At 40.8% G+C, this 12,748-nt stretch overlaps 1 protein-coding gene across 3 annotated transcripts in view; it reads left to right on the top strand.

Annotated features, from left to right (window-relative positions):
* Positions 1-12,748, top strand: part of LOC147020077 (meprin A subunit beta-like) — a 54,632-nt gene that overhangs the window by 14,058 nt on the left and 27,826 nt on the right. For all 3 annotated transcript variants that reach the window (XM_085895091.1, XM_085895090.1, XM_085895092.1), the window contains 4 exons: positions 256-299; positions 3,471-3,552; positions 5,611-5,728; positions 10,293-10,468. In XM_085895091.1, coding sequence (XP_085751217.1) covers positions 256-299; positions 3,471-3,552; positions 5,611-5,728; positions 10,293-10,468 — 420 coding nt within the window. The remainder of the gene's footprint in view (positions 1-255; positions 300-3,470; positions 3,553-5,610; positions 5,729-10,292; positions 10,469-12,748) is intronic.

The following is a 12,748-nucleotide window of genomic DNA, read 5'->3' as shown; positions in this document are numbered from 1 at the left end:
CATATATAACTTAATACTTTTCAAAACTTGTTTTCTAATTATTGGTCGATGGAAAAAGATTGTTCGGGGTGTGGTAGAAGGATGAATAATCAGGACATTTTGGAAAACCGGATAGGTATGTGAACACATAATGAAGCAAAGACTTGAATTGGTGCTTGCATTTAAAAGGCTGATGAGGACTGATAATTATTTAGCCGAATCGATGTCATTCTTGGTTTGATTGAAGTTTCCATTCTTTCCATCGCTTTTGTACAGCGCTCAATCTGCATCTGCTTGAAGGAGACATTAAATATCCTGAAGTAAGTTATTTCATTACGTCACATGAAACATTCAATACACAGGTCTTTGTCTGAAATAATCATTGTGGTTCTGGTACATAATGTTCTACTGTATTTATTTAAGGAAAGATTCTGGAGCAAAATAATACTTCCATGGGGAAAAAAGAATATGAATGAAGATTTGTTTGAATGCAACCATGTTAGCAAATAAATTTCTGTAAAAACTGTAGGCTTATAAAATTATTTGAAATGCATTATACCAAATTTTAAAAATGTACAAAATTGTGGATATGTATTTTTCCTTTGATGATGATGATAATAATTCTGTAATATATTTAACAAGTAAAATATACATAAAATGTCAAAGCCCCATTGTTTCAGTAATTTTGCTGAAAAGAGTTAAAGGGCTAGCCCATATTTATGTACAACAAAAATGGTCGCCAGTCTCCCAATCGGTCCTCTTTGATCAGATCACAAAATGAGGTGAGGTGCACATGTATGCCATTGTGTACTGTACTTGTGCAAAGATTCAACAAAATTAGACTATGCATGTGTGAGAAATGGTTGGGGACACATTTAAGTAATAAAATGGCCACTTGTCGGCCATCTTGGATCTAATCTCGAGAAAGAATGGCGTGCATATGTAAGCCATCATGCATGTGTAAGTTCAACATGTTCAACAATATGCATTATTTTTTACCACTAAAATGGTCGCCAGTCTACCATACGGCCATCTTCGATCAGATCGCAAAATAAAGTGAGGTGCACGTGTTTGCCATCATGTACTGTGCTTGTTCCAAGTTTGAACAAAATCCACGTTGTTCCAAGTTTGACATGCATGTCCGAGAAATGGTTGTGTAGACATTTAAGTAACAAAATGGCTACCAGTCAGCCATCTTGAATCTGATCTCAAAAATATGACGTTTATATGTTAGCCATCATTCTTTATCTGTGTGCCAAGTTTGAACAAGATTGGTACGTGCATGTCTGAGAAATGGTTGAGGATGTGTTAGACACTGGGAGTTTTTTTTTTTTTAGAACTAAAATGGCTGCCAGTTGGCATCTCTGATCACATCGCAAGACAAAATGATGCGCATCTGGCATACCATCACTTGTCTTTCTGCCAAGTACAAATAAAGTTGGTCTCTATATGTCTGAGATATGGTTGCGGATGCATGCACGGTTATGAAAATTGAGAACAAATCCATAAGCCCCCATTTTGGATTAAATCCAACGGGGGCGAATAATAATAATAATGCACCTATGCACACATTGGGGCATGTGTGGTGCCAAAGACCCCCTGTTTATTGGGAAAAATGCTAAATTAGCCCCCACTCTTTTGGTGAAATTGAAGTATTAGTTCCACTACTTTCTCTAGAAAAATAATGACTAAATGAAGCCAATTATTCTTGCATAGTCAGAGGACAAACAGTTGGAAAATTTAAACAAAATCAACAGCAAATGCAAATAAATATTCCAGTAACAAAACTGACATAACCTGAAGGTTTGATTTCCTGCTTTATTTCTAAATCTACTTCATCTTTAATATACCATTTAACATTCCAGATATTGAGAAAAAATTTCAAATCCCAAAGTTTAACCAAAATAAGTGGAGAATTCCCAGATTTTTTGTTTGAACAACTCTACACGTCAGATGAAGCGAGCATGTAGCAAACTGAACATTTATTGACAGATATTTTATTACGGTCGCCCGTCAGTCTAAAAAGCAGCAATTAGATGCATTAAAGGCAGAATGCATCAACAGATTTTCAAATGTTAATATGACTTACAAGCATGTCAGTGTGCCTCCTGAGCTGGCTATCTTTCCCACAATTATACTTCATTTTCAAAATGCAATTTTAGACTTCAGAACTTCTGTTTCTTTGTTGTAATTTTCACCTTTATTACACAAAAATATGTGTTATTAATTTTGTCAATGCATGCAAATGCATAATACTGCTTATATAAACTATCTGCTTGAGGTGATTATTGTCCTACTTCATTATTTTGCACATTCGCTTTGAGATCTTTTTTGGTTCATTATCTGCAGAAGGATTTGTACATACCACTGGAGTCATCTAAATTGATATACTGACATTATTTAGCACTATTATGGTGCTACGCATTGGAGGATCATCAAAACTTGGTTGTACTCTCCAAGGATGTGCTGCAAGACTGCTTACTGAACTGTTGAGTGGCAAAATAGAACTTCATGGGTATCACCCTATTGATTTCCTCAATGCACGAGTCATGAAACCACCCCCCACAAATGCTTTATTTCTGGGTCAAATTGTGCTTTCTCATATAATTGGTCTTTAGTGATGTAGAATTGTGTGTCCATTCTAATAAATTAATGTGATTTGGGGTTTTGGCTGCATTTTCTGAAAATTGCTGTTTAAATATCAGAAAGTACTTCATTCCATCCCGAATAGAGTATGTGACCACCATTATTTCCCCCACCCAACCACACTGAATTTCTAACATATGTGCTTGATAATCTTTACCATAATTCACAGACAGGTGTGAGTTTGTGTGTTTGTTTGTCACGTTACTCCTCTTACAATTCTGCGCCGATGACATACAGACTTGCGACATAAGATCAGCATGACCCAAATTACTGTACATGGATGTTTTTATCTTTGCCGGTGGTCTTGGGGATGGAGGTAGGGCAAGCAGAGGGACGCAACCTCTCTATGCAAATGTGTATCATGTAGCGCCACTCCAGGTGGGAGAAGATATTCCAAGTTGCCACCCTTTATAGTGCAGTATGACTGTCTCAATGTTTTCCAGTCCAGTGAGGTGTTTTGAATTACACGCAGTAGTTATGTTTTTGCTTCGTGCACATAACATGGGTTATTATTTTTATTTTCGCGAGCAATTGAGACAGCTGTCAGTTGCCTAAACACTGCCCGAATAAAGGTATGCGTCAGAAGAATGTGTTGTGTGTTTGGAACAAGATTGCCAGTCAGGCAGGAACCATGCTAGTGCAAGTGCTTTGATGATAGAAATTATGAGTAAGTAATAATGATATGTTTAAAAAAATCAATGAAGATGTCACAAAATTAGAAATGTTATAATCAAATTCTCTGTAATGAAGTTTTTTTTAAGGGATTCCAGGAGGAATGCTGTAGGAGATAACACCTGTATAAGAGGCATGTTCTGAAGAGGATTTTTAATGGTTTGTGTCTGCAGTCAGAGAAGCAAAGAAGCACAATCCGGAACAAGGCCATGCTTTGGGCTCACACCATTCCTTATTATCTGGACAGCAATCTTGGTATGTCACCTTTTTACAGGAAATTGGGAAATACAAATGTGATGTATTGCTATGTTGTGTCTGCGCATGCGTGGACAGGCCTGGTGTGCGACGGTCGGATTAAAAGCTTGTTGGACAATGGCGGTGTTCTGGTAACCCATGTCTCTCTTTGCCTCTTGACACACGTTTCGGTTCTGGAAGACTTGAACAACAAGGACATATAAAGATGAGAATAAATTTAAAAAGATTAAAATGTTTATTCAGAGATGGGCATAACGTGACTGAGAAAAAAATGGGGGATAGTGAGGTGGGGGGAGAGGGAGGGTGAGGGAGAGGAGGAGAGGGAGAGGGGGGAGAGGGAGGGAGAGGGAGAGCGAGAGAGGGAGAGGGGAGGGGGAGAGAGAGATAGATGAGGAAGGGGGAGAAGGGGGAGGGGAGGGAAGGGAGAGAGAGAGGGAGGGGGAGAGGGAGAGGGAGGGAGGGAGAGAGAGGGAGAGGGAGGGGGAGAGAGAGAGAACAGGGAGGGGGAGAGAGGGGGAGGGAGGGGAGAGAGAGTAGGCAGAGGAGACAGAGAGGAGGGGAGAGAGATGAGGGAGGAGAGAAAGAGAGGAAGGAGGGGGAGAGAGAGAGAGGAGGGAGGGGAGAGAGAGAGAGGAGGGAGGGGGAGAGAGAGAGGAGGGAGGGGGAGGGAGAGAGATGGAAAGGAGTGACAGACAGACACATACACAGACAGACAGAAGTGTGGGAGGAGAGTGCTTCATTTAATGAGAGGGAGTGAGGGGAGGACAGAGAGAAATGTGAGGGGAGGAGATGTGGTTAGCAAAGAGAATGATATGCTATGCTTAATGACCACACACACACACACTGCCAAATGAGGTGTCAGTACCTTGTGATTTTTGCCTAAACAATGCAGACATCAAGAAAATGACCAAATACCTAAGCTTTCAAAAATGAAGTGCAAATTACATCCTGAAAGCTGAAGAGCACTGAAATTGTACCATTGATAATTATTGGAGCAGCAGGAATGATAAGAACCTCATGGAGGTCTTAAAAAAACATCAATGGGAATATTGATAAAAGGAACTGCAGTTGCAAGCTGTCCAGGGCTTGGTGATGATCCTCAAAAGAGCCGGTGAAAGAAAGGAGCACTCAAGCTCGCACTCCAACTAAACGGTTGATAAGGAATGGCTGGCTTGGCAAGCGATTATCGATCGCCGATAGGTCATATTAAACACCATGCACCCGAAGATGTCCAGAATGTCAAGCAATGTCTGAATTAGACAAATTAACACTTCTTTTTTTAAGCAGTCGGAACTGCTGCCACGGTCAATTAAGAAGTTAAAATTTGTAAATTCAGCTCAAATATAAGATCCTAGAGGTCATCACATCTGCGGAAATGAAATATAGCCATGGACACTGGTGTCTACAGGCGTTTATAAGCATTTCAATGTATCCAGCGATTCGTAGGTATGATGATCAAGCAATCTATGATATGAGTGAGAAAAGTGGAAAAAAAATTTGAGCACTTTGTCATTAAGAAACCGATGCAACCTGTTACAAGTCAAGACATTGTTGAGCAAGACATTGTTGACATTGACATTGTTGGGAAATTCAGACCCCCTTTAAGCTGACAGGGGTTGACGTCTTGATAAAGGAGAAATAAATATGGCCGTTAATTATCTTAAAAAGGAGTGTATTAATTAAACCCAAACGTCCACTTTTCATTCATGCACTACCTTGGAGTTCTATGAGTATGCATGCTAAGATTGGAGCCACTAGGTTTCATGGTTTTGGAGTTATGGAGGAGAAACACTGACACACACACACACACACACACACACACACACACACACACACACACACACACACACACACACACACACTCTCTATTATTATTAGAGATATCTGGTCTCGTAGTTGACCCTTCAGGTCATATTTAGACGACGCACCAGATTCAAATCAGGCAACTGGGGTGAACCGGACAGCTACAAAAATATTTTGTTCTGGTGCTTGGAATTGGGCTTTGATGTTGTAACATGATGTACAAGCTGATGTTGAAACCATATGTTAATTTTGCAGACCTCAATGCCAAGGGAATCATCCTGCAAGCGTTTGACATGTTTCGCCTCAAATCCTGCATCGACTTTGTACCCTGGACAGGCGAACAGGATTACCTTTCTGTGGTGAAAGCTTATGGGTATGGAATGTTATTTGTAATTCTTTGGAAATTTTGCTAACACCAATAAATATATCTGTAATCTTTCCCAGAATAGTTTCTCATTGGTTGTTATCTCCTTTTGTGGGTTTCAGGAGGTGGGAGGGAGTTCTTACAGAACTCAAAATCTCCACATCCTCGTTTTAGCTTTTCTGGAATTTAAATTCCAACTATGGACGTATTGGCATCTTGCTATGTCCGTCCGTCCGTCTCCTATTTCGACTTCTCTGGCCAAACCTTTGGGCTGAAATTTGGCAGCAATGTTCCTCTTCTGACTGGTAACAGGAATTGCAAAGATCATTCTGGTCACATGTGGCCCACTTAGTAAATTTCTTCAAAAATCTTCTTCTCCAGACAGACCAGTCTGAATGCTGCCAAATTTGGGTTACAACATTAGGATAGGGTCCTGATGTTAAATTGCGGAGGCCATGCTGATCTCAACACCAGAAGTGTGTCAAAATGGCGGACTTAGGAAATATTTGGGAAAATCATGTAAATTCCTTCAAAAACCTTCCTCTCCAGACTCACCAGTCCGAATGCTACCAAATTTGGGTTACAATATTCGGCCAGGCTCCAGATAAGCTGCAGGTCCAGTGTTCCTTTTTTTTGGTAAAGGATCATGATTCATGAACCAAACTGTGAAACTTCGTTCTCATAGCCTCGTTCCAAGGGCTCTTTTCAGAATCTTCACTGAACCTCTGACAGCCTCCACTTGTAGCTTGTTTGTACTGATATTCCCCAGAATGATTTTTAAGGACTCAGTTAGGGGTTCCTTTAACATCCCTGTAGCTCCGACTATCACCGATATAATTTGAGCTTTGTTCAATTTCCAAGTCCTCTTGACCTCATTTTTCAGATCCTGGTATTTGCTCATTTTCCTAATTTTTATCACATTTCGCCCAAAGTCAATGGGAACTGAAACCTCGATCAACAATGCCGACTTTTCAATTTTTGTGTTTGAGCACCATGTCCAGATGCAATGCTTTGTTTGTAATGTCCACACTTGATGGGATCATCTTGTCACGCGTGAGCATTATTTGTTGATTTTCAAGGATCGAATTTGGTTTGTGTTTCCATGATTGTTCTGGGACTGGGATGTTGAAATGTTTACAGATGTGCCAGTGGATTACTCTGCAGATGCTGTCATGTTTTTCTGTGTACAGCTCTTCTGACATGAGTTTTTTTTTAATATCCCAAGAGGGGGTGACTGGTACTTTCTGTTTCTTTCCCTTTTCTCTTTGCCATGTGAGACTTTTATTATGCCACTAACAAAGATGAGTGGAACCTGAAAAAGAGAAGGATAAAATTAATTAATTAATTCTGTTTTGTGCCCTTTTAGCTTGGTATTGAGGTGGTTTGCCAATGGGGGGCCTTTTGATCATAACCGGTGCACCTCAAGTGTTATTGGCGAAGGCGCTCAGACAAATGGTCTAACCGGGTGTATAGGCTCTTTGGGTTTAAGGGTTCTAATTGGGTCTACAGGGTCCTAAAGGGTCTTTGGAGTCTTATGAATCTTAAAGGGTCTTTTGGTTATAAAGGGCTATTGGGCCTTAGGGGTCTCAATGATCTCAGGGGTTTAAGTGGTAGAAAGGTTTAAAGGATAAAAAGGGTCTTTAATGGTCCAAAGGGTATAACAGGTTTAAAATGTTCTAAATGGGGTCTAAAAAGTATGAAGGCTCTCAAGGTCTATATGCATAAAAGGTATGTTACAATAGTCCTTAATTAATAGAGGAAATTAAGAGATGTAGTCAAGGTCCAATAATTAATTAACAGGTGTACTCACAGTCCATCTCATGTTCAAACAGGAAATAATTTATCGAGATACCATACTCAGAGGGGTCGACCAAGACCACCTCAATCCACTGGTATTTTTCACTTTTGAATGCAGTATATACTGTACATAGGTATCAAGTGAATCAGTTGAAAATTGATGATTTATGTGACCTTTGACCTTCTGACCTGTTGGCCTCAAAAACGATAAGCTTCCAGCTTGTTACTTCCTCGACCAGGTGGTGAAGTTTTGTGATGATCGGAGTAAAAATGTGACCTGCAGGCAATTGACATACAAACAAACAAACAGACAGAACAAGAAAGATATCATGTAGAGCACGACACTTGTGAAATCCCAAAAACAAATTTGACCTTAAAATTAATTGTTGGTTGAATTCAGTGACCCCATCTGAAAATCCTCTTCAAATTTCAATTTGATCGATGAAAATTGAGGATTTTAGAAATTTCACTGAAGTTGTTGGCTGACCTTTGGCCTATGTTGACCTTTTGACCTCAAAATCAATAGGCTTCTTGTGTATGACCAGCTCTACCATTTCATGAAGTTTGATGAAGATGGGTTTGAAATTGTGACCCTCAGGCAAATGACATACAGACAAACAGACAATCACAGACGAGTAGACCAACCGATATACTTGCTAATCTTCAATTTCACAAGTAACAACAGACCAGACCAATCAATAGACTTTGACTGATTTTGGAAACCTCTGGGGTTTCACACACCAAATCTCATAAAACTATTAAATAGTTATTTTGTAGTATTTTGTTTGGATAAAACGGAGTGTCCAACATTTAGTATTTGGGTGGGGGGGGGGGTGTTGTGCTTGTAGCAAGGCCTGCTCATCGATCTTTCTCTCTCTCAACTCTCAGCACCTCTAAACTCTTCATAAAGCACGAATATGACCTAATCCTCAACTACAAGTCCCACAAAGTAACCTGCATCGGCACAAACACCATAAACCGCCTTTAAGGAACATGGAGGAGACAAGACAGTTATGGCATTCCCCAGTGGACACATGGGGAGACGAGACCGTTGCTGCGGCATTGAATGGGTACCATCACAAGGGGGTACCACCATCAAGTTCTGAGACAGCCAATGGGTTCCGACAGATTGCATGAGCTAGCTATTGATGCCGCTGAATCAGGGCAAGTTCGGACATTTTTCGAGATGGACAGCATACCTATAAAACATCAATCAGAGTGAACAAATGGGTTGGCCACGTTTGGGAGCAGCATAGAGGAGCAGCGAGAGATTGGAGTTGCAAGTGGAGCCTGGAGCTGGGAGTGGAGCAGTCCAAAGGAGAGCCAGGGAGATTGCCAAGGAACATGCTCCTCAATGTGATCGCCACTCGCATACTCTCCCACAGACATTCCCCTGTGCTGTATCTCGCTCATTCCCTCTGAACGCCAGCATATCGACAGTCGACAACAGTCCTTTTTTAGGATACACCTCATACATTCCCACCTCACAAGCTGTACATCTTCACAAACCCATAGCACCCACCCAGTTCGGTACCATGTGAGCCAGCCGGCTCACATTCGGGTAGAGGTGGGGACGAACCCAAACCTCACTTCTCTCACTTGTCAGTCTGTCATTCTTACTCTTCTTCCTTTCCCAGATTGAGTGTGGTGCCTAAGTTAATAGTGGTAAGTCATTGTCGAAGGGGTTCTTTTGTGAATTGATGAGGCTTTTATATGTGTGGCTTTTTGTGACTTGTAAATAATTGCATTCCTTAATTATATTCCCTTTCAAACTGTCTGGTTGTCAATTTCCATTGATTACACATGCATAGTAAGCTGTATCAGCAAGTTCATCCTTGTCACTTTGTTATCCATAGTTTGAAGCCAGCGCATTACCTTCACCAAAGCTCAGCCATATCCTGTATCAGTTGCGCTTTGGGAAGCACAATACTCTCTCTGGGGGGTTTAATTTGCTGGAAAGGTAAAGCGGGATTTGGACACTGGACCCTACCTAAATTAAACAACTCAGACGGTGTTTGTGGGTTTTTATTTTTTTAACAACCTGTCGCACCGTGGTCATGGTCTGCAGAGCCGGCGGCTTCAAGATCACTATTAGGGAAGGGGATTGAAGAACTTCTCTTGTATTCCCCCCGAAGCAACTCATTAACAATACAGCACTTGTGAATCTTTGATTTCACAATTAACAAACACACAAATAGACAGGGGTGAAAACATAACCTCCGTCTACCTTCGGTGCCGGAGGTAATACCAGAGGGTGTTGGAAGCCTAAGTTGTACAGTACACTATAACTTCTCGCTATCCACCCATCCATGTGTAGCACCGAGCTGCTGGATGACTCCTTGCATGTATGTTTTGGAGAAATGTTATCATGGGTGTTGATGGTGATGATGTATATCCCCTGGTGCCACTGATGCTGATGTATGCCAAAATTGGGTTATTGATGTATATGCCACTGCAGATGCAGTACCCACTGTATCAGTCAAAGCAGGAATTTGTTCAAGCTTTCTGCGATAACTTGTAGCTCGTGGGATTTTAAACATCCACCAGTAATCGATACCTTTCGAGTTTTCGTCCATCATGAGATCTTTAATGTGCATCAGGAATCAATGCCAGCTGATAGGGGCACCAAGAATAGACAACTCAAAGGTAGGTGCACTATCTCTACACCATCCTGACTAACTCACCTCCATATAACTACTATTTAATTGTAGCGTCAAATTGGAATATGAACTGGATGTTTTACATGACACTTTCTTGAATCGTGTTCTGTCTGCAGGTGCTGGTCCTACGTGGGAAAGCAAAGAGGACCACAGACACTCTCAATTGGCTATGGATGTGACGACATTTCCATCGTGGAGCATGAACTGCTACATCTACTTGGCTTTTGGCATGAACAGTCTCGTACTGACCGTGATGACTATGTCATCATTCAGTGGACCAACATTGAGGAAGGTGAGTGAGAAAGGATGACAAACGACGCATGCTGCATTGTACATGGGTTTGTTCCATGAGCAAGCAGCTTGCTATTGCTTGCCAAACTGCTTGTTTAATTCAAAATGCTCCAACAAGCACTCCAACAGAACGTCATGATCGGCACCACTTAACGACTTGGCGGTCTCCATATCAACAATGCTTTCGTGGTACTCAAGAAAATGGTGTCCAGGGTCGTCGTTTTGCTCTATTAACTTGTGACAACTTCACAAAACAAATTTATTGTGATAGCAGTGGCTGCAGAGTACAAGGAAGAGGGAAAGAAAGATAAAGAAATGGAGAGTCTCCTCCTTAACTCCAAAACCATGAAACCTCGCAATCTGAAACTTTGCATGCACACCGAGAGAGCTCCAAGGAAGTGTATGACTGAAAATTGGGTGTTTGTGTGAATTAAAACACCCCGTTTGAAGATACTTAAATGCCTAATTTAATTATATCTTTCTATCAGGTGCCATCCTTGGCCACCTCGCTCTCTGAGGTTTTAAGGCTTAACCTGGGTTACCTCGCTGGGGTCTGAAACCATCATGTGTTTTTTTGGCTCGCTCAACTATGCCTTGCTTTGGAAAAGGCCACAAAGATTTCTAAACAATACTATTTTTGTTACACTTTCCTCACTCATATTAACGAATACCTATAAAGGCATTCATCATCGCTTTTGTTCATGGCTACGTTCATCATGTTCATCATGGCTACGAATCGCTGTATTCATCGCTTTTGTAAGTGCTCTAGTTTTTTTTTTAATTAGGAGCTTGGAGTGATTTCATGCATTATATTATACGATTTTCCACGATCTACTCTCACGGACCAATTCAAGTATATCATCGAAATATTATTTTGGCTTTGAGGATCGGATATCGTCCGGATGAAATAAGCGTCGAAATCTGGAGTGAAATCTGATAATTTAAATAAATAACGAGTCTATGTACCTAATTTAGTCTATGTCTATGTACCTGTCTATGTACATAGTCTATGTCTATGTACCTATAATAACGAGCCTATGTACCCCTCCTAAGCCTATGTACCTATTTTAAGCAAGTAAGACTATGTTCCATCCTTCTCTATATATACAAGAACATGTGAAATTTCAAAGCATTAAACTCATTTTTCTTTCCACTGTTTGGAGAATTATACTGGGTGAACAAAAGATTTAGGAATTTGCCAAAATTAACCAGCTTTATTGAGCTATATGATTTAATGCATTCATTGCTTGACATTGTGCCCTGTCCCCCAGAGGGGCTACTTATCCATAGTGTCTGCCATATCTGTGTCTATATTTTCAGAAGTTTCACGAGGTGCCCAACAGGGAATCAAAGCAAATCTGGTGAAAATGGATGTTTAAAAATAAAGTTTTAACGTCTGCATCGACGGACCACGAACCGATGTATCACGTGACGCATGCACAGACAAGCAGTCAACATGGCGGATTATCTGTAATGTTTATTTCACGGGCGATTAAACTTTGCAATCCCTCCAAGGATGTAGTAGTTAAACAGCAACTCTTTTATGGATCAAATCATTATTTGAACAAATTCATGTAATTTCTTTAACTGCTGTGGGCGCGGTGAAGACCGGCTTTATAGCTAAAGGGATCCTCTATCGTATGCAGCCACAGCCTGGGCAGCCGTTTCTTATCAACCATTTCATTGGAGTGCTTTCTTGAATGCTTAAGCCACTTGCTGAGCATCCGACTGTCGATAACGGTGCAGTCCAAGTCCCGATTGGGATGTTCAGTCGGCAGTTGTTACAAGATAGAGGAACATGATTTACAAATGTTATTTGTTTCTCTTTGTGAGTTTCAAAGCAAAATATATTTGACAACACCCGATTTCCGAGCCGTTTGCCGTATTAACATGTTTTTGAAATTACAGAGCCAATTTTTTTTTCCACCCATCACATGACGATTGGCAGCTGTTTATAAAGTTTAATGTTTATGCACATCTCTCTGAAAATCATGTATTGCAACATTGCATTGATAATGTTTATTGAAATTCCCCCAAAACAAGGGTCCAAGCAACTCAAGGGTTTTGGGTTGTATACTATACAGTATGTATTGTAGTCAGTCGTCACACTGACTCCAATCTGCCGATTCCTGAAGAATTTCTGATATCGGCCAAGCACTAATTGTGTGTGTGTGTGTGTTGTTCATAAAGCATGACATTTTCTCTCTGCTAACTCCCCTACCCCAACCCATCTCTCTCTCTCTCTCTCTCTCTCTCTCTCTCTCTCTCTCTCTCTCTCTCT

This window comes from Eptatretus burgeri, chromosome 9 (assembly GCF_056783735.1).
Source record: "Eptatretus burgeri isolate ZD-2024b chromosome 9, Ebu_testis_v1, whole genome shotgun sequence".
NCBI lineage: Eukaryota > Metazoa > Chordata > Myxini > Myxiniformes > Myxinidae > Eptatretus > Eptatretus burgeri.
This window is presented reverse-complemented; position numbering and strand designations above follow the sequence as displayed.